Source organism: Sinohyriopsis cumingii, unplaced genomic scaffold (genome assembly GCF_028554795.1).
Source record: "Sinohyriopsis cumingii isolate HCF-2022 unplaced genomic scaffold, ASM2855479v2 utg000974l, whole genome shotgun sequence".
Lineage (NCBI taxonomy): Eukaryota > Metazoa > Mollusca > Bivalvia > Unionida > Unionidae > Sinohyriopsis > Sinohyriopsis cumingii.
The window spans coordinates 899,466-923,652 of record NW_028315950.1 but is presented as its reverse complement, the minus strand read 5'-3'; the positions used below and the strand labels follow the sequence as shown (position 1 = coordinate 923,652).

At 36.7% G+C, this 24,187-nt stretch overlaps 1 protein-coding gene across 1 annotated transcript in view; it reads left to right on the top strand.

Annotated features, from left to right (window-relative positions):
* The first annotated feature begins 9,272 nt into the window (after window positions 1-9,272).
* LOC149772897 (tyrosyl-DNA phosphodiesterase 2-like) overlaps window positions 9,273-24,187 on the top strand; it is a 53,970-nt gene continuing 39,055 nt past the window's right edge. The window contains exons 1-4 of the mRNA XM_089947139.1: window positions 9,273-9,420; window positions 15,415-15,539; window positions 16,595-16,711; window positions 19,840-19,968. Of these exons, the coding sequence (XP_089803265.1) occupies window positions 9,304-9,420; window positions 15,415-15,539; window positions 16,595-16,711; window positions 19,840-19,968 (488 nt within the window). The 5' untranslated portion in view covers window positions 9,273-9,303. The remainder of the gene's footprint in view (window positions 9,421-15,414; window positions 15,540-16,594; window positions 16,712-19,839; window positions 19,969-24,187) is intronic.

Below are 24,187 nucleotides of genomic sequence, written 5' to 3'. Positions count from 1 at the left end.
TATGTCCTGCATTCCTTGAATATTCACACATAATCCCAACAAGTATGAACCATTTCACTGTAAAAATAACCACTTATAACTGCCAAAATCTACAGAGCCCACTTTACTAGCTTCCACCTATAGCCGCCATTACTGCAGAACCTCGATGCTTTGATTTCCGGGTGAAACGCTAATTTCATGACCAGTTATTAGACAATTTGTTTCCCCAAATAATCTTATTGGGGAAACAAATTGTCTAATAACTGGTCATGAAATTAGCGTTTCACCCGGAAATCAAAGCATCGAGGTTCTGCAGTAATGGCGGCTATAGGTGGAAGCTAGTAAAACGCACTACTCACAACATAAAACGTATGCCGAGAAAAACACGGACTGCAGGATGGAAACGAAGCATTTGCGAATATGACAGAGACAAGACACGAATGTAAGCATAATTCCTCATGCCAGCGATTTTGAAGATGACATGAGTGAACCAGAATCCAGACCCAGAGAGTCTACACAAAACCAAAGTCCACCATTAACTCCTCAAAAGTACTACCACATCCGAGAGACGGAAAAGCGCTCCGCTAGAAAAGTTAGAACTAAGGCTTATATGCACGCGGTGAAGCTTAAAGATATCAAGTCCGAAGTACCGTTTGGGAAAGCACAGGGGTTAATAACCGAAGTCTGGGATTCTTTGTTAACCAGACTGAAACGGTAATGTGAAGCTAAACAAGAGGATCGCTTTAGACTTTCCATTCATCAAGACAGTTTGAAGTCCCCCATTTGGATCGAGTCTAGCAGCCCAGCAGATTTGACACCTTATAAAGTAATCGACAAGATTCAACACGTGCAACAATCCAACGAAATGTTTCACATCACCGATGGAAAAGTGGCACTGTTAATGACCCACATGTCTATTACCCAAGGGACAGGACGCAAAAAGGTCTTTATGGTGGACTACCTTAGCAGCACCAAAAATATCGTCCTAATTAACAACTCTCAAGACAAGATGTGTTTAGCCCGTGTCATCGCGATGGGACGAACGTATACCAGCAAGAACGACTCGTTAGAATGGAAAATAGCCTGGAAAGCTATTCAACAATCGGATTGAGCCAAACAACGATGAGAAGCAAAACTGTTGCATCAGCAAGCGGGGCTATCCAAAGACACACCCTGTTGCATTGATGTAATGAGAAAATTGCAAGACGTCTTGGCTCCACGCTAGACCTTGAAAGTACACCCTTAAGAAGTGCATGGAACTCTATTGTTTCGCGGCAAGATTTCAAAGACGGAAAATACAATCACATTATTATCACGATGCACATTTCGATGACATCACCAGTATCGGCACATTCCTGGGATACGGTTATTACTTTGAGAAATGTAACTATGGCTATAACAATCGAGAGAAACACATGCATTGTGGATCGAAATGTAAGGGATGTTTGGCCTCTTAACCCTGTCTTGTTGAAGGACAGGAACGAGTGCATAGCCTTGCTTCTGAGCGCACGTTTTTCAGACCGTAATTGTCACAACATCTAAAGAGACAAGGTTCACAGAAAAAATGTGATCGTCAACTGCTGATATTGTGTCCTACTTGTGGACAAGGCATACGTATCAACCGTGCTAAGGTATACGTTTTTCGAGGAAAGAAACGATGTCACATTTTTCGCAAAATCGTGGACTTTAAACATAAATGCTTCATTCAAAAATACCATTCGAAATTTCAAAAGGAAGACGATGACCAGAAGAAAGTCAATATCATCTTAATCGATTTCGAATGCATGCAAGAGACTGGCATTTACATTCCTAATTTCTGCGTGGCTTATCGCGTGTGCGACCAGTGCATCTAAGAACCTATCTTTAGTCATTGCCCTTACTGCGGCAAGATTCATGGAGCACGTGAAAAAATCGTTCGGGGACCGAACATGCTAGCCGATTTCGCCCAATGGATCTTAGACTATATCGACGTGACGTGGAGCCAAGAGGACATCGAACGTTACGGAAATTGTCATCGCCGTGCCATTGTAATGGCTCACAGTTTCTCGGGATACAATTGTCAGTTTCTTTTGAGATACTATACAAAACAAAGTACCGAACGTCGTTAAAGTGACTTTGAACGGAAACAAAGTCATTTCCACACAAGTGGGTCGAGTGCAGTTTAAAGATTCGATGAGTTACTTGGCCATGTCTTTGACCAGGATGCCTTAAACGTTTGGAATGACAGAAATGACCAAAGGCTATTTCCGAACTTTTTCAATACCGAAGCCAATCAAAACGCCTAACAACATGCGCACCGAAAAACGAGAAGCTTTCTACGCTTGGTACCACTCTCACGCCTTGGACCTCTTCGACTTTCAGGACGAAATGTTAAAGTATTGTCGTTCCGACGTGGATATTTTACGGCGTTGAAAAGACAGTCGTGCAAGGAAAAAGAGGAGCAACCAATAGAGAGGATTCTTTTTTTCAAACCTTCTCAGACAAATAAGATAAAAGGTCGCATGTCAAGCGATGGACTTCAGTGTATGTGTTGCTTCTGAACCAAATAGATGTCCTCTAAAGGAAGTGCACACCAGTCTCTGGCTAAAAAAGGAACGAAAAGGAAAGGAATTCCTCCTCGTGTAGCCAAACATTGGGACATGTTGTCTGTTCTGTCCAAAGCTGCTTTACCCATGCTAAAACAACTCATTCAAACAGCCTCCAAAGCTGTCATCGATACCGTGAGCAAATGTTGTCTGAATGTCTTGAAAGGCCCGACATCATTGTCTAAATACCAGAAAGAATGCTTAGCCAAACATCGACACGTTCGTCGCAAAATGTTCCAAAAGAAAATACCCACCGTTAAAAGAAAAAGATGACGGTACTACGCTGAGGATTTATTTTAAGACCTCTTGTCAAAGGAATAAAGGGAGCCATGCTTGGAAGACTACTTGGAAGTGTTTTACCATGGGTCCAAGATAACAAGGGTCCGGAAGATAAAAGGGACCTCTTAAGTCAAAAGACCTCAGACGTGACCTTTGCAATCTAATCGAAGGACGAAAACTGGCTTTAATGCCTTACAAACGATGGATGGAATAACATTGTTGGCAATGTTCATTTGTCCGATATATCCCAGCTACAACACGAATTGTAATCGTTGATAGATTGCAACGATTTGTCCGAAACAGAAAAATCGCAAAGGCACGGCCAACTCTTGCAACGACTACAACTCTTTCACCAGAAAGCTTTAGACGAACCAGCTCTGCCATGTCTGAAAGATTTTAAGGCCCTGATGAAAAGCACATCACCACCACCACCACAGCCACCAACACCAGCGGTCAAGACAGACGCAGTGCCACAAATGCCTGAGGAAGAAGAGGTACGAGAAATCTTTCAAACGCCGTTAGCAGCTCCCATTTCTAGTATGACTGTTGCGTCCTTGTTGACCCTTTCCCCCACTCCCTAACGAGAACTTAAAGCTTGGGTTAAAAAGATGATGTCTACTCCTCCTTCGACAAAAGTGAAAAAGAAAGAAGGGAAACCAGAAATGAAAAAAAAAAAGAAGAGCAAAGCCATCCCATTACCACCAACACCAACACCCCCACCACTAACCTCAACCTCTACTCCCGTGGCACATCGGACACGTTAAGCCGTTTCTAAACCACCATTTTGCCCATCCAAAGTAGCATCAGCGAAGAGTGGGTTACTTAATAATAAATGGAGAAGGTGTTAGCCAGCATTTACTACCATCCAGCCTATTCTTCGGGTTACAGAAGAGGAGCCAAAACCCTCTGAAAGGTCTACATCAAGTGCGTGCAACGATGGTCACAAGAGCCATGTACGCTTTACACAAACCTATTCACCAAATAATTTCCAGAAGTCTCACACGAGTGGAGGGCATAGATCATCACTGGCAAGCCGATTTAGTCGAAGTCTCTCATTTAGCCACCTACAATCGTGACACAACTATTTGTTTTGTGTCATCGACGTAGTTTCCAAATTTGCTTGGGTCGTGCCATTGACTTCCAAATTGAGCATTGAGTTAATGGCAAAGCAACAAAGGCACCGAATTTCGGAACCAAGCTTTCCAAACGAATTAAAGAAATGTGACATTCATTTATTCATCACTGAGAACCCTTAAACCAAAGCCAGCATCGTGGAACGTTTGGTACGTCCCCGACGGTGTATGTCCCTAGGTGTTGGCAGCAGGAGATTGGGTGCGCATTGAGAAAACCAAATGCGCTTTGACAAAGGTTACTTACCCACCTAGACCACCGAATTATTTTATGTCACTGGACGATTGCGTGGCCGTCATCCTGCTGTCTATTAATTGAAAGACATGAAATGGAAAGTTTTAAAAGGAACGTTTTACTTGCCCGAGTTACAACTCGTGACCGACAAAGACGATTTGTAATTCATCGAAAGTATTCGCGAACGAAGAATCCGTAAAGTGGGAAAACACCGTGTCAAAGAAGTCAAAGTGCGTCGGATAGGATATCCTCCCAGGTTTTTTTTTTTTTTTGATCGACGCTTCGCAAGTCATCTGACTATAAAAAGAAGTGACCATAATGCCCTTCAACACAGCCTCAGCCACTAACTCTCCTTCACCGAGTTCTCTGCAAAATCTACAAAAGCAACCCTTGTGGGTGTGGTGTAAAGAACGTGTGCCTAAAACGCAAATCGTCCTTTTCTGCCACATCTTTGTGGTGTATTGTGTCATCGCTGCTGCTATTGCTAATTTGAGTTTCCAACAAGAAGACAAACAAATATGAACCATTTTACTGAGCAGTTGCATCGGCTACCTTTCTCCCAATCCGTCTCTGAAATACTCCTCTAACGATTACATTGGGAGTCTTGCGCCTAACGTCAGTCACCCTTTAAACAGTCACCTCTCCAACAAAAATCATCTTGCAAATATTCCTGTCACTTCAAGCGACCCCTCGGGCGGTAGACCTCTGATATTCTGACAAACACCAACCAATTTTACTTAACGTTACCAAGTGACAGTTCGATGGAGGTATTTGCCAACAACACTTTATGCTGTTGCACTGTTATTACCTCAGGCCATTCAATTAGATATCGAAGCCCATTGGGAAATATCTTTGGTCGAAATGATTCATCATACACAAGTCCTAAAGGTCCTAAAATATCAAAACACTTTTGAGGTCCAAGCTATGGACGAAGCACTGCAACAAGCCATGATTAAAAGCAAACAACATTAAAAATTCATTGCGAATCAAGCAGTATCCGGTACTATTCCTACATTGTACATCTATGAGTTTAACATTAACCTAGACTATTGTTTTAGCGGTCAACAGCTGGCAGACGTGATTGCTGCCATATTCAATGCAGCATTTGACAAAGTTCTGACCAGACAACTGATCAAACCTGTAACCATCGAATACCATAAAGTGGCTCATCGCCTACTGATGACATTTTCGGAGAGCGGAATCCTGGGCATCAGATTTTGTCGTGAATTGTGTGAGATTTCGGGTGGGGTGATTAGGGGTGTCAAGAACATTAACAAAATTGCAACAATTTGTCTGCAACTTGGACTTTGCGCAGTATTTTAGATTCATTGTAGTACTAGTACTGAACCAAGGACTCAGTTTTATCTTTGTGTTTTCGGATTTAGTGGAGTGCAACGTGGTGGGACACACCTCCGTAACGTTACTGCGTATCGTTCCTTTCAAAAGGGATTCTGCCACAATCGCTGGCTAGGAAGGTGGAAACACCTATCACGTTCGTCGCGAATTTGTATATCATTACTATTTACCCCTTAGTAAGTCATATTTTGACACAGTCAACATTGCTACAAAGTGAGGCCTGGGACAAAATATTTCATTCACAAAAGTGAATGTTATTAACAACTCGTAAGTCATGTACCCTGTGTACCTATGCGTCACTCGACTGAGATGACATGGTTTAGGAGATATGCTGGAATCGGCCTTTCTTTCGGTGGCGCCCCTGTTGAAACCGATGTGAAACGAGGATTTCGCGCCTTAAAAGATACCACATTAACGCACGGCAAAGAATTTCTCCAAAAGGTCATCATTGACAAACAAAACCCTAAAGAAGCTTTCTTGAGATTAGGCAAAAATGCCTTGCTGCAAACGGGTAAAGATATTTTGGGTCTCCGATAACCTCCTATAAATGCTCTGGACGCTGCCGGGTCAGGCATTCCTGCTTCCTTGACGCCACAGCAAGGACAAGAAAGAAAGAGACGGTGACGAAAACACTCTTTCAGAGGACTTCACACTCATAAAGCTAGAAAGACTAAAAAAGAACAGTCCGAGACGTAGACGTTTTGATTATTAAACAAAATCACAGAGAGAAAAAGAAAGAAAATGATGTACCGAGAGTCTTGCGTCTGTTCCAAGTCGGAACTGGATCTGTTTGCCATGCCTTCCCACTATGATGAGGATGCGAGAATCCCAATAGGTTGAATTTCATTCCATCTCCACCTTGATGGCCTTAGCTCTCATTGAGTTTGAGGTCAAAAGACAGTCTGAGGATTACATCGATCTGAATAGCAGTTACTTGTACCGGACAGTGAGAATGTTAGAAGCGGTCAATACCAACTTATAGGACTACCAAAGAGTAACCCCGCCAACATTTTCATGCATTCCTTGTTTCAGCGAAGTGGATTTGTGCTTGAATAACAAACTGGTCACCAGCAGCATTTATAATTACCCTTACCGAGCGTATCTGGAAAATCTCTTGACGTACGGAATAGAAACCAAGAACACCGATCTTTTTTCATTCTGACGATAATAATGTACGTAGTGCAGCCACTTTGGCTTGTTGCATGACAGATTGCATTTGTTTGATTTCGTTAAGAAAAAGGTTCGAAAGTTTCAAATGCAATTTGCGACATACACTACTATAATGTTTTTCCTAGACCGATATACAGTTTGGAGTAAAATTCAATAACGCTTTGCCCTTCACACACTGTGTTCTGAGGGAGTAAATTGTGAACTGATCTCGCAATTTTTGAAAAGGGCGAACTCTGAAGAAGACATTTATTTTTGCAGAAAAGTGGCACTAAATGCATGTTTTCTAGTTTGCTTCTGTATTATTGCATTTAATCGATCTATAATCACCGGAACTAAACATATACTAGACATATTCACAGACAATTGGAATTATTTCATAAAGTAAGATTTTGCCTCATCCAGTTAGAAGCAGGGTTGTGAGTTTTACCTACTTGACTTTTGTCATCCTTATAAGTGATAAAGAATATGCTTACTAACGTTTAAGTTCAACATCTAACCATTGCCTAAGAGTTAGTGGAATTTTCAATTAAGTTTCAACAAAATACTATTTTGTCGCAGGTCAAGTGACATATGTATACAAAGATGTTTGGTAAATAACTTTTTCATTCCTGTTTCATATCAATGTTTCGGAATCTATGATTATAGTTTTAAGTTGTGTTCAGTTATAATTCTAACAAAATTATGATGTTTCGATTAAATAAATGTTCGTCTTCTCTCTATATTAATTTGCTACAAATATTCTAGTCATGTCCATAATTAATGCGTCAACAAAACGTATCAATTATTGATAACAGTCACTAAAATTTAAGTAACATTGTGAGCAATATTATTAAAGGAAATAGTGTATATTAAGTATGTAGTTAAGAAGGTGTTCCTTTTTTAGTAGCGACTTGCTAATATGTTTCTTTTAAACTCTGAAAACCGTAACATTTTCTGAAACATGAACAAATGCTCCTGTTAGTGTAGATTTATAGATTTATTTACAGCTACCAAATAATTTGCGAGATAAATGCATCAACTGAAGTAGAGAATTAAGGTGCATTTTTGTTTAAAATGTCTCATTTTTGTAACCTTCTGTTTACTTGCAAATATAAATGTTTAATAAATGCGGAAATCTCAAGGTCTTCTTTGACCTATTACGACATCTGTTTAAAGTGTAACAATACAATAACATATCACAATAATACTCATGTAGCTCCAAGAATTTCCAAAGCTGTGTAATCTGTGTCTAACGCGTAATTCGCTGGCTTTGATACTGCATTATTGCAATGTGTCTCGTCCTCATGGCACTACTGTCAAACTGTCAAAATATTTGAAATAAATGTTAATTGATGAATCATTCATTCCAAATGGATTACATTATCATCATCGTGTCATTGAGTTTTCTAATTCAAGGTTATCAAGCTCGAATTACATCTGAGACAAGTCACCCATGTAACACATATATCATACAAAACGTATCAACAAAATATCCACATGTTACTAAAATATTGCTCAAATAAAAATTGTCACTACAAGTATTTATGTAAGGTTTCTGAATTCTCTACATTAGTTTCTCAGTACTGACATTTCGACTGTGCTCAAGTCATAATGAATCAGATGTTAATCTAAAATATCTTCAAAGGTCTACTCACGGTGATGTTCTAGTCATAGGTTATAAGGCATTTGTTTTCATAGGCCGGACTGTAAACAAAGCAACATGCAAAGGGCCACAGATTTCACTTATCAATGCCTCATTGCTCATTGTGCACTGTCGCCAGATATATACAAACGACCACACCTTAATGCTCATATTCTAACAAATAATGTTTAAATCTATCTCTTGTATCACCACAAAATAAGAGGGGAAACCAATGCTCGAAACTACGGAAGTAATTATTGTGGCATGAGTCCTCTGGCGGATAGAATCACAAATGTTAGGACAGCCAAGGCCGAGATTGTTCCGATTGTGACTTTGTGTCCTTCCGCTAGCATATTGTTCAGTGTGAACGAAAATAGTTCAGAATATAGAACATAGAACACAATTAATTTTACTATATGTTCTCTACATTTGTTTCTCAGTACTGACCTTTCCACTGTGTGACAATCAATGCAAATCATATGTTAATCTAAAATACCTTCAAAGATGACTTCACTGTGAAGTTCTTGTCAAAGGTTGACCTGCTCTTTTTTGAGATGCTGGACTGTCAACATAGCACCGTGTAAACAGAACACAGATTTCACTTCCGGATCATCATCAAGGCCTTATTACTTACTGTGCACTGTCGCCAAAATGCACACAGACAACAACACCCTGAGCTCATATTATCAAGAATAAACAGTTACCTTTAAATCCCTACCAAAATGCATAAATAAAACTCTTCTATCACCACCAAGATGAGAGAGGAAAAAATGTTCTAAAAATAGACTAGAACTACATTCGTGGGTACTGAACTTGAAGTATTAATTGTGACGTAATTCCTATAGTTATCAGCCCGACGAATTACATCCGGGATTTATTTCTCGACTTTACGGAGAAGGCAGAGGATATTCCGATCGGAAGCCTTCATCTAATGTGCCAGACCAGAAGATGGACCTGCCAAGAGTTTCTGAATGTATAGCAAGGTGCCGAAAGTTTGCTGAAATCACTGACACGGACACAGACCTAGCTATGTTCTATCTACAAGATGCAGACTGGGACCTATATGTACGTCTAACATTGATAATATGTTATTCGTAAACATTATTTTTTATGTTATTGTTCAATAATTGTAAATCGTATATATATATATATATATATATATATATATATATATATATATATATATATATATATATATATATATATATATATATATATATAAGTGGAAGTGATGATCTCGTATGGCACAAATTTGTTGTTTCCCACACAATACCCGGTAGGCTGTATTATTCCATATATTTGATATTGTTAACAGTATATCATACAACCGTTTTGTTAATGCAACATGGTTACAGAGTGCAACGTTCTTCTGAAATTTACTTCAGCTACTCATGTACATAATCTGTTATTCATATCAAAGGGCATTAAATGAAAATAAAACTGAAAGTGGTGGCTCACATAGATTACATTGTCATGTGAAATAACTATATCATAGTGGTTGTTGACTAACTTAGGTATAATAAAATGCAGCGTAGCATAATATTCATACATTTCAACTTGACAATTTTTTAGGCCTGTCAACGCTTGTACTCACTGAATATTGTAAAAAGAAAAATTGTAGCTCAGCGTAATTAACGTTTGTGCCGGAAAATTTATTAAATAATCCATTGGTTTATCAAAATTTGTACATGCATAAATTTGTGTTATTTTGAGTTTTAGTCCATCACAAACACATTTTATAAAAGTTGGATCAGGTAGAATTTTTAGTTTCTCTGTATTGTAATCTGCCGAATGCTATCGGCCTTCGTAGCCCCGTGATAAGGCTGTAGATTATCTGATATACTTTTTGAGTATCTTATCATTACGGTGTATCCACGTATAATTATGAACGACTTATTGCCTTTTGAAGTCATCCACGTATAATTATGAACGACTTATTGCCTTTTGAAGTCATCCATGTATAATTATGAACGACTTATTGCCTTTTGAAGTCATCCATGTATAATTATGAACGACTTATTGCCTTTTGAAGTCATCCATGTATAATTATGAACGACTTATTGCCTTTTGAAGTCATCCATGTATAATTATGAACGACTTATTGCCTTTTGAAGTCATCCATGTATAATTATGAACGACTTATTGCCTTTTGAAGTCATCCATGTATAAGCATACAACTAAATGTGTTCTCTAAAATGTAGAGATATTAAAAATGTACATAGTGCATTTGTATGTAGCCCATGATGAAAAGGTGTACAAAATAAAATAAAGCCAAATAATGTATAAAACTTTCACAAATGAAAATATAAAATATTTATTATTGACACAAATAAAATTTCTTTGGCAAAATCTTAATATTTATATAATAAATAAAAATCGTAAACATTTCAAAAATAATAATTCGTAACTTATTACAATATATTTCACATCTAAAACAATTTATAACTTATAGATAGTCGGAATGATATTCTTTTTCTCTTTCTTGAAATTGAATTGGTTTTTTTATTGTATGCAAATGAGTCTTTGGTATGTTCTGACTGGGTTTTCTTACCATGTGACAAGTACGCCATGATCTACAATACTGAGAAACACCACCTCAATTACGGTCCATATGAAAATTAGTATTGAAAATATTATCAAGTAAATTACCCTTACAAACTATGCTCATGTAAATTACATACATACATACATATATACATACATACATACATAAAGTATTGGATAGTACGTAGTATTCGGTAGTATTCCAAGTTTAGGTTTTGGGTAGTATTCCAAGCGTAGGTGTTATAGCGACTCAAACAATGAGTGTTGAATACTTGTGTGTATGTCTTCTGCATTGTAAGATGTGTGTTGGATTTTAATCAACAAAGGTTTGATGGATTGTAGTGTGTTTGTGTATTCTTGGATAGGGCACGTGCTGACAACTAACACAGATACTTTACTAATTGTTTGGAGTTTATCAAACTGCATATGCAAAACATGCAAATGCTATACAGTACAATAAACTGTAACATTACACACGTGAAACAACTCTGAAAATAAATGTCCTCGGGGAAAATAAAAAAATTCCTATGTCTCGCCCCATGAAAAATATTGCAAACACCTAAACTGTTTTTATATTTAAGTACATACCTACATGATATATAGGTAAAATACAGTGCTTCTTTTACAAAAAATGAAAACACTGAATGAAATTTTGATCACACAAACCATGTAGGCATGTGATTCCAACTAATGGTTATTTTTTAATTGAATTTACAGCTCATCGATGAATATATATATATATATATATATATATATATATATATATATATATATATATATATATATATATATATATATATATATATATATATTGCAGGATCGTCGTGTAACTTTGTTGTATCTACTTCAATATAGGGTATATAGTATCACTTCCGGATTTTTTAGTTAACTATTTGCATATGATTTTATGTACAACAGTTTGTTGTATTAAAAAGACCCACAACTTTGTTATTTAACAAAGTTAACAGACAGTACATTACATTATGGATAGAAATAGCGACCTGATAATAAACCGTATATTAGCATATTATACAAATAGTGACATAGTTCCGAACAGTAGATTAGATTACAGATTCAAATTGTGACCTTGTTCCAAACGGTAGATTTAATTATAGAGACAACTATTGACACTGTAACAAACAGAGATTATTGATATGGATTATTGGCCTGGTGAAATTGATGAAATACTGATCATTGAGAGTAAGAGCAGATAGTATATTTAGGTAAATACTTCCTGCAAAATTAGTGTTAGAGTACATGTGAATGTTTAGACGAGGAGAGACAAGGGGGGGGAGGGGTAAACTAGAATGAAGTTTATGCACAATATGTTTCAAAATTAAAATTTAGCACATCGGGGATACAATTGTTTTATTCCCAAGTTTTCTTTTGAAACAAGATTTTCTTTTATCTCGAGAAATTATTTTCTTCATCAAATTAATACGATGGATATAATTAACTCATTTTATGAGTTAGTAGATTATCAGCATGAGTATTTTCTTTCAAGACATTCGAGACCTGGAAAATGGTTGGTTTTTAATGTGCAGATCACACACAAATGAACAGACGTTGATAAAATTACAATAAACTTAAAACAAATGTACTTTAGTGTTTGTTTGCATTTACAAAATAAGAAACACTGGAGCTATTTTAAAAAGCCAGTTGACATTAACACTCAGAAATAATAACACTTACCGTAAATGCTAATTTAATTATACAATTAGTTATTTAAAATTTTGTTAAAATGCATTCCACCACAGTAAAATATCCCCACCCCCAAATACGTTTGCAAAGTTTAAAGTTTAGACGCTTTTTGATATCGGTGATTTGCTGATCATTTTAGAATACAGTCATTGTCATCCCTGGACCATGGGGAATTATGTCATCCACCCTACAAATTTGGGGACACACAATATTTTAGGAGTTACATCAAAGAGAATTAGTAGGACATGATGCTAAATAAAAATGAATTAATCTGAATTATGTGGTCTGCACTATACAGTCATTACATTACATTTATTGGTCAGTACTGTACCATCATTACAATATTGCAATACAATCTTTAGCAGGTACGAAAATAACTCAATAAATCATTAACAGGTTCGAATATCTGGTTAACCTGAAATGAGCTGCTCCATGGAATTTCCGTTCCAGATCTTGCTCTCCTTTAACTTTAGTGTGCACTCACTACCTTCGAAACTTTATCATAAATAATACCAATGTTTTGGAAATATCTTTCCAAAGATATAAATAAATAATTAAATCACAAATTGTGTATTTGCATAAATTTAGTATTTTTTTCTTCATTGTCAACACTAAAATAATTTATATCTTCCGTACTGTTGGAGTGATCTTAACTTCGAAAATACATTGTACAAACTGTTGTCCACCCCATTGTACGGCCGAACGCAGTCATTTATTACACACCGTGCATGTTCCATTACCAGATACTTTGCTTTAAGACAGGTATTCATTGCAATCTTTCAGTTTCTTTTCACCTTTCTTGACTTTGGACATTGCGAGTGGCAACAATGACCTGAATCCACTGATAAATGTTACAGGCGTATTTTTCATTTTTATTTGTACGAAAAATTGCCATTAGCTTCAAGGTTGGTAGGAAATATTCCAAAATATTGCAGAAAATCAAGGTTCAAAGTGACTCTCAAGGGCTGAAAGACACAGTCTCAAAACAGTCACAAGTTTTCATTCTGAGTACAAATATCTAGCGCTTATAAGGGTTTGTTTTTATTTCATTGTCTGAAAACCCCATGTCAAATATCTGCACTCGGTTTGTGTTATTATTTGCAGAATGACACAACACAAACGTTTGATCTGACATCATTTATGGCTAGCAGACAACAGAAAAAAACCCATAGAAAACACACCCTTGTTTCTCACGCTAATGTTATCAAACGGCACACTTATGCGACCTGTAACTTTCATATCATTTGTAGCACTGATAATGTGTAGGAAAGTATTGAAGTTTCTTTGTTTTCTTTATCTATGTGCATAGCGTGTAAGTAAAGCTGCATTAGTACACTTCCTCTTCCTTCAAGCGTCTAAGTAAAGCTGCATTAGTACACTTCCTCTTCCTTCAAGCGTCTAAGTAAAGCTGCATTAGTACACTTCCTCTTCCTTCAAGCGTCTAAGTAAAGCTGCATTAGTACACTTCTACTTCCTTCAAGTTGCTGCTAGTGAGTTCAAGTCCATTTCGGACGCCTGATTGAGTTTTTTCATGACGTCACATTACACAGATATACATTTTGAGTAATGTTATGGAGATATATTTCTCAACGGTACAAAATCACGTTATTCCAAAGTTTTAACTTTTGACACCATGTTACGTTTGCGGGACAAAACAGCACGAAGGTTTAATCTATTTTAATGGGTAAATTACAGCATACTAAAACAATACACATGCTCAGTATTTTATCACGTTAATTCTTTCATAAGGCCTATTGGATTATAATTGAGTATGAAATCTGGAGCTGACATTATGCAACATGTACCGTTATATCATTCTGTTTCAATATAGATTTAATAAAATTAATGTGATTATTACAAAAATCAGTATTAAATTATCTATCAGCAAGTACCATTTTATTTTAAATATCCTATAATGCCACTATTCGACTGCATTAATGTATGCCTTACTTGCTTACAATATAATCTCAAAGACCCCATCTTTTTGAAAGGTTATTTCTTGGGATAGAGGGAGATCAACCTATATACTCTAGGGACAGGTAAGCTGCAGCAAAACATAAATTTCCTTGAGGTTTCACTTCGAAGTTAAAAATGTGCACTAAATTTAGCATCCCCCAGGTGTACCTACAGGTAACTGTATGTGAGAAAACGTCCAGCAGCTTCCTGTATTTGAATGATTACCAGGGTCTTTCGGGATTGTTTTTCCCACCAGATATAATATCTGCAAAGTATAAGATATAATGTGCTTTTAAACCTCATAAAATCTAAACCAAAACACGCACCCCACAGGCCCCTCACCCGATATATAACTTTTCTTTAAAAAAAAGACACTCCATTAGGTTTGGCAATTTTATTATGGGTGTCAGAATATCAAACTTAAAAAGAATTTATATTAAGAAACAGTTACTGATGTGCAAATGAATGCAAATTACTTTTGTGGATGTGAATATTATTTAAGTTCTTTCATAATTGAACTTACCCTGGCTAGCACTATTAGAAGAATAGTAACTGACATGTGTATGAACTTTACATGGATAGCATTTATTAATATTCATCAAAAACAAATGGTGTACGTGTGTATTAAACGTGGTCTTTGACTACAGACTTTAAATAAATTTAATTGAAATCTGAAATTAATGACCTATTTACTGTTATAGAAAAACAGAACGATTAAACTTTATTTCGTCGATTTTATTATCCATGCAAATAAATGTGTTTGTATGTCGGAAAAATTAATTCTGATTTATTTTCATTATGTTAATCGCTATCAAACTTAATTTTGATCTAAATATTAATATATAAGCTTTTTTGCAGAGATCACTGTTCGCATTTTTCCGAGAAAGAGAGAAAAAGCCATTCTTTCCACTGGATTCAAAGTCAAAGCCAGATGGAAACTGCGACTCAGAAGGAAATGCAAAAATTGACAAGGTCGTAGAAAGGTAATTCGTATTGTATTTACTAAATTTTGGAAGATTTGTTAGATTTGGTGTTCCGTGGCACAGCAACACAACCAGGTTGTTTAACGCCTGGAAGCAGCTTGAATAAATTGAATTTTCTAAGGACATATTCTGGTAGCTGACAGAGACTGCTCCAATCGTACGATTTGAACCCACACACGTGCGGTCAAGATTCTAGCAGATTAACCTCAATTCCACCATGGTTTCTGCCTCCATTATTCTCCTCTTGTTTTATTCAGGAGGCCCGGTGTATCAGACTTAATCTACACTAAATCTGAAACAAATTTACACTTGGGTGTGTCACGTATTTATCAAACGTAATCTACACACCTATCTCCAAAATGTAGCTACCCTGTGGTGTTAGGTTTGTCTAATTTTTTCAAATTCAACACAGCTAGAGCAAACGTGATTGGCATTGTTCGAAAGGAATAAATTTAAACTTGCCAGGTATCGGGAAATTATGATTTTTGTATGCCATAATATACATTTTTCAATGGGGTATTGAGATTTATGTGTGACCAATATTATTGTCACCAAATTTTCTTGCATACTTGAATGAGAAAAGTATAGATCCAAATCGGCCATAATGTTCATTCCTTCAGATTGTTTTATATTATGTCATTATTTTCAGTTAAAAACATTGCAATACCATTATTGTCTTGTTATATAACATTCATTGATCTATCTTAATACTATATATTGATAACGATCTGTTTTGTTTATTAAATAGTAGAGACCAAGTTTTAATATTACACAGATATGCAATAGTAGATCCAGGTTTAAGATAACATTTTAATTCTATTTTGTGATTGTAACACTAGTTGTTGATTTTTGTTGGAATAACACCATGCGATCTATATATCAAACTATTACATGGCTTGGTGAGAATGTAATCAGCATGAAACATTAAGATACACAGGGATCAATGTCGTGTCAGAAGTAACAAATCATGATTTAAATGGATATTTATATGTTTAGAAAGGGTTTTAACATGTTCGAAGTATTTCGATAATGGATGCTGCTTTATTTTCTCTTAGGTATTTTGAAGATTCAGAGTCTATAGCAGATGCAAAACCAGTAAAATCCACGAATATTGAAAACGATGTAAATGATAAATCAGCAAGGATTAAAGAAGCACGTGGCAAAACTGACAGGTAAGTATAATGTGATAAACTGGTGCAAAATATAAAAATTAGGTGACACAAATTTAACACGTAAGTTGAATGTGGTACATTGGTGCATATAAAGTTGAAGAGTTTTAGATGATGAAAATGAATGTTGTACGATGATTGAGGAGGAGTAAGAGTATTTAAGGAAGGAGAGGGACATATATAATTTCGTTGTGTACGATGACTGAGGACATATATAATTTCGTGTTGTACGATGATTGAGGACATATATAATTTCGTGTTGTACGATGACTGAGGACATATATAATTTCTTGTTGGACGATGACTGAGGACATATATAATTTCGTTGTGTACGATGATTGAGGACATATATAATTTCGTGTTGTACGATGACTGAGGACATATATAATTTCGTGTTGTACGATGACTGAGGACATATATAATTTCTTGTTGGACGATGACTAAGGACATATATACTTTCGTGTTGTACGATGACTAAGTACATATATAATTTCGTTCATATATTAGCATGGAACAGGAAATCCCATCAAGGGATGAAACTTTCTAAGCAAAACAAAAGTTCTGCACGGGTCTATTTTTAGAAACTAATTTGTGATGTTTTATACCAAACCAATGAAAATGGAGGGTCAATTAGGACAAACACTTCCAAGTGTGGGATTAAAATAGACTATCTGATTTAAGATGTACATTAATAGGAAGTTAGACGTAAATCAGGTGGGGTTTGAGGCTAAATACGCAAGTCAGCTACACTTATAATTAAGCTTAAGCAAGACCTCTAAAATGTTTTAACTTGACACCTGGAACAATAGTTAGCTTGCGGCATGGCAAAAAGTTTTGGGTTTCCATCTCATTTCCAAATGAAGCCTGAAAAGTGGTGGGTGTCATTTTAAATTATCAGTACTGGGCATCATTTAAAGAACGATATGAGTGGGACATCCTGCAATTAAATGTGTTAATAACTAAAGTTATTATTATTATTATATACAAGTTTACCAAATGTATTGGGAACTAGTAAAACATTATACTCTGCACAAATTATATTACATATAGAAACCAAACTCAGTTTCTTTTGGTGCTCTTGGTAGCCTACTTATGCTGCATTTATTCTGTCGTAATAGAGTTTTGTACACTCTCAAAGAGATTAGAAAGAACAAAGTCCTGAACCCCATAAATTCAAGTTTGTATATTTGCAGTGCATTTCGCACATTTAAAATGATCACATTTGTCGTTTTATAATTAATGAAGATATTTTATTTTGCTTAACAAATAAAGCTAATATATTCCAAGTTAAGTCCTTACAACTGGAAAACAATAAAATAAAGCCCCGTTTTAGTGATCTCTGGTAAATCCAAAATAATCGTCTTCCGCAAAGTCCGCTACACCATCCTTCTAAACCCATGTTTACGTCTACAACAAGTTTAAATGGAACAACTCGTATCTCAAAAGATAGCTTTCAGTGATTTTCTCCATAACCAAGTATTACTCTTCAGATAAGAGGCGTAAATCACCACTGAAATCTTTATAAAATCGCGTCTCCTGTTCTATTCAAACTGTATAATTTCAGTTCTGGACGGAAACTAAGTGGTTACTCCTTCAATAATGGGTGGTTTCAGCCTCTCCATTTTGTACGTGCAATTAATTGTACATTGCAGTTTGTCTAGGTTTGAGGGCAGTTGAGGATGGATGGGTACCTGTCTGTTTCAATTTCTCTTACATGAACATAAATTCAAGTAAGCATATTTTAATCAAATTTATTAAATAAGTCATTAAAAGTTTGGGCTTTGCTGCATAAAGGAGGCCATCACTTCGATTATAAACATACTTATTCATTGCTTTTAATTTATATATCATTATTCAAATATAGACAAAAGGATTTATATGATTCTTGTGGTAGGTCTAAAACTTTTTTTAAAAACAGTAAAGCTTTTGAAATCCACATAATAACTTCAATATGGTAGCTCAGTTAGAATCAAATTTTATAAGCGCGTTCATCACAGGTTAAAGAAGACTTCCTCTCCATTAATGGTGAGTAGCTTAAAGACTACCATCACTGTTACGTTCTTTGTGGCCTGATTTCATTAATGTTTATTTCATGGCTCTTTCTCTTGCCGAAGAAGGAAGCCATATTAGCAGCGTACATGTCGATATCGCTTCTGCAAAAGTACATCTTGCCTGTACATTCCATTTCAGCAGAATAAGTAAAGTTGAATAAAATATATTTCAGTGAGATTTAAATGTTTATATTCTCTGCCAAATATAGAATCCAACTGATTAAAGGCTCATTTGCTCCAAGATTAAGGACTAAAATACATTTTCCGTCTAGGTTTCATTGCCAAGCCATACCTTAAGTTCTGTGTACAGATTTATTAAATATTTTGTAAACATACTTTCTATAATTTTAAACTTCCAAAAACTTATGCCTGCCATTTTCCCAGTGTTGTGGGGGTGGGGGACTGAACAAGAAACGTTTGTTTCGGTGTGTGGGTGTGTGTGTGTGTGTGTCAGATTGCTGGCTTAAAAGCTATCGTTTCATAAAAGCCATTATAAAATTGCTGGAAATTTAAATATTATGAAAAAATAAAATACCTCATCTGGTTTATTGGAAGAATTCAATATACGTACAATCAAAGAGAGGGCACAGAGTGGTCTAAGACCATTGTCTTTAAAGACACGGACATCTCACCTCTGTCTCCTTGGATTCGAGTCTCGAGTTTAGCCAACGTGGGTCTGTATGACAGTTTCGCAATAGGTTCCGGTGGATCGGTGGTTCTTTTCGGGTTCTTTCCGTACCAAATATACTGGCCGCAATGTAAAGGAGATCATGTGCTGAAAAATGGCGTAAAACTAACAAATCCATGCTTGGCCATACATACAAACAATACCTGGTAAACTTGGCATTGTTCGGTACAGTAAGTGTCTGTTTTTAAAATCCATTTAACATTATAACATATTTGTTCTCTATTCAGGCTGGAGAAGGTGGCTGGATGTAATGCAGATTTAATTCGTGTTCATTTTGAGATTTAAACCCTATGATATATATCATATTGATGGCTGCATAGAAAATGAGCTGTATGCATCTCCTTTGCTCTGGTTTCTCTTCACATTGTATTATCTTTCGCCTTTTACTAAAGATTACCGTGGAGCTTTCCAGCAGGCAGCAGGAAGCTAACAGAATCTCCCCCCAGGATATCGGGTTTCATCAACAGGAACCAGAGAGGCGGACTGCTGCCACTCGTCACACAGCCCACCGCGGGAGCCAGGTATTATTTCACTCTATCACGCGCTCTGTTTAAATTGATAAACATCATCAATTTAAAATTAGGATAGCTAAATATAAGAATTAAATTAAATTTAGTTTAATTTTAGGACCAAATCCCACACATTTTATATAAATAATTGTCCTTAACTACCGTCCTTTAAATTTCTTCTAAAGGCTAATTCCTTTAACCGTATCTACCATAATACTAAAACCATGGTTATTAACAATGTAATCAGTGGAGAAGCCTTCCTCCACAAATATTTTCAGGTGTAAAGTGTGGAGTCTGAAAGAGTTACTATACTGACAGCTCACAGAAATAAATGGGCCCAGGCCTTACATTTGTCAGGAATCCCGGCCCAGGAGATGCCCAGAGATACTACTATCATCGTTGCCTTGGCGGCAAGAGGCATCGGGACCAACAAACTCCAGGCCTTCTACAAAACTGGTAGAGACATTATTATCCTCTATCCCAAGAAAGAGAAAAAACTAATCAAAACGAACAATAATTATCATTAATGACATGGTGGTACGCATTTCGCCCTTTCTGCCCTCACCAAAATGGCAGAGCGGAAAATAGGCAGACGTGTACATTATATGTTTTTCGTACGAAATACCACTGGACGAATTAAAAAAAGACTTGGAAGAACACCCTCAGATTAAAATTCATGACTGCTGACGAGACAGTTTCAAAGCATGGCCAGGACTGGAAAACAATTGGATCATTGTAAAGGCTGAGACAAAAGATCTAGACAAATTTCCAGAATTCTTCAAAATACGCGGACTTTTTGTCCAATCATGGTATTATAATTATCACTTGGTGAGGCCACGTGGAAGTTGTGGCAATATAGGCCACAAAAAAGAGACCGTACTGTTAGACCAAACTAAACCTATGCGAACGCAGTAGCCATTGAGATCATAGGGGAGGTCAGTGATGATGACAGTGATCCAGAGCCTTCCCCGGATACTGTAGAAGCCGATGTGCCACTAACACAAATACCGACCACCTTCAATACAGATGCGAAGTCGATGGGAGAAGCAGCAATAACAACACCCATCACTAACACTCTCACAGCTAACAATAATGACACAGCTACTACTGAAACAAACATGGAGGTACACATGGAGATAGCGACACCGACCAAAGGAAAAAAGGATGCAAAGCGCAGACAGACCGGATCTCCAGAGAGTAAAACTTCCAAAGCAAAGAGAACGATTTTCAAGCACAAAGCAGAGTAACAGTTCAAACTGGGAGCCTCGACCGTGACCGAGGCCGAGACAGATACTAACACGGATGATGGCAGGGAAACTCCCAGGACACAAACAACAACAAAAAGACAGAAGGAAATGCAGGCAACCCCCCCCCCCGACAACATCCCTACTCTGAAAGGAACGGAAGCGACAACACAAATTTAGACAACACCAGACAGCGAATATCTGGAACCACCAGAGGGACCCGAAGACAACAACGTAACAGACCAGGCCCCCAACACAGTGAACGATAGCACAGCAGACCAGATGCACCAAACAAACAACAACAACAACCAAAAAGACGACAAGGGAAACTAAAACAACCAACACACCCAAAATGACTCTAACACACCAAACCTAAACTAATGAAACATGTAGATAATGCAAACACAAACATGAAGACCACTTTTATTATATTGCGACACTGTACAAAAAGGTATTCTTAAAATACTATCAGTCAACACAAATGGCCTAAACTTCGAAAAGGCAAAGAAACTGATTGAAATAGCAAGAACACTGGACATAATTTGCATTCAGGAAATACATAACATAGAAAAAGTAGTTACAAACTATATAGAGGACATAATAAATGCAGTCTTAATAATCCAAAAAGACTCAGTATGCAGCAGATTAGGTGTAGGAACTATTATAATTGCAAAACATCTCAAATCAGACTGGAAAATACTACCAACCACAGAATTTCTGAAGGGAAGACACATACACCTAGTACTAAACGAAATTCGTTGTAAATGGGTCTCGTAGTAGACCACCTAAGGTTGGGGTGGCATGCTCCCAGTATTATCTTTAATTATTACAGAAGACCCACCTTGGCTCGATGTTGTTAGAAATTGAACTAGTGATAGAGATGCAATGCTCCGAGCCCCCAGTCAGCGATACCGACAGTTAAAGTACTGAATACACAAAAGGTGAAATTCAAATAAAGAACAAATTTAATGCCATTCAATTACAGATAGTACTTCCTCAAACGACATCAAATATTCAAAACCCTATCACTCGTCTTCCACTCGACCAAGCAACGGCCTATTTCATCATCTGACTTAGTGTGATAGATTTTCCTCCTGTCCTGCGTTTCTACTCATCTGTAGTATTTCTTGACTGGTACTCAATACCCCTTCAGTCCCACAACCACGTCCTTCACCCTTCCACTTCCTCCACTTCCGTTCTCTCCTTTTCTTGTCTCCCAGAGACTCGGGACCAACTGTACCAGGGTATTTCCCTTCTCTGTTTCCTACAGCTCCTCCGGTCCCTAAAAGCTTCCTGTCCGAACACACACAAGGACATTAGTATATTCCGCTAGCTATCTAGCCTTACACTAAACAACAATCTATCATCAGATAAGTCATTACCTTCTTTGGTCACGCATTCGTGCACATCGAAATATCCATACTTTCTGGTATGGTATACACGGTATCAACTGCTTATCATGCATATATCAATAGATTTCATCACATTGGTATATATAGATTCTCAATCTTATTATACAGAACAATATCACATAATCAGACACATTTCTGTAGCTTACACTTCTACAAAGTGTACACAGATATCCATATATCCATGTGATGATATATCCTTACACATTATAATCCTACAAAGTATACACAAATAGTCAAATACCCCTATTAACTAATGTTGCACACTGCAACCTTTATACAAAGCTATAATTCAATTCAACATTTGCAAATCTAGAATATCACATGAATAAATGCACGAGGTTACTACGAATTAACCAAATAACGAATTACAATATTAATTCTTTACATAAACATTGCTCATATCTCAAAATATGTATGTAGATCAAACACTACAAATGAATCAAACCCTACAAATGGTAATTCTACGTACTAACGATTATATTAATGAAGTATACATACTGCACATAATTAAAGTACAATTATCTTGCCGTAATAGATTGTTACAATCGAGCAAATAAGTCACTGACCTTTCCGAAGCTCTGTAATTCCCAGAATAACAATGTTTCCCGCCAATTTCGAATGGGGTCGGAGTAGCTTAGAACTTCCTTATGAAATTCCCGCAAGATGGTTTAGCGACTACTGACGTTTAGTTTCAAGACATTAGATTTAAACTTGCAATTCCAATGTGGCCACGCCTTTCTCAATTCCGAGTGGATGTCGATTCACCCATGGTCTACATAATTAGCAGACATTGCCTCCTCCCCGGCAGTTTGTCAAGGGTGGATTTACGACCCTCAGTTGATATTCCTTTGAGCCAACACCGGCAATTCATAACACTTACCTGTGAATCTCTCTCAGCAGCATTAGGTGCCAGTAACAAGTTCCTATGGCCATGTTATATACAACTGGCTTCCCCCCCCCCCCCCGTCTTTTTAATGTTGGCTTACACTCGCAACATTTATGAAGCGAATAATTAGCCTCAGGGTCTAGCATATACATGTTGCAATTTGCTATTGTTACTTACTTATAACGTGACATTCGTATTGTAAATGTTTATGTACCACCAAGACGCAACCGCAAGATATCCTTTATTCTTAATTTAATGGATTATCTAAACGATTATGCACAAGATAAAATAATAGTATGCGGAAACTCACCCAAAGGGACATATATATTCTTCCCAATATTAACAACTTTACAAAAATAATCAGTCATATAAAAGAAGCTTTCAGGTACCTACATCCTAATAGAACAGTTTTCACATACTTAAGAACAAATTATGCCTCTAGAATCGACAAATTTTACATTAAAAACAATCATAAGCAAAACATAATAAATTTCGATATCTTAAACCAACAAATAGCGGATCATAAGGCCATAACCCTAAACTACATGACCACAAGCCCCAACAAATGGGGCAAAGGACACTGAAAGCTAAATAAAGAAATAGTAGATCTCCCAAAATACCAAACTGAAATTACTAAACTGCTAGACGAAACTCTGAAAAATAAATTCCACATCTACACTGACTGGGAG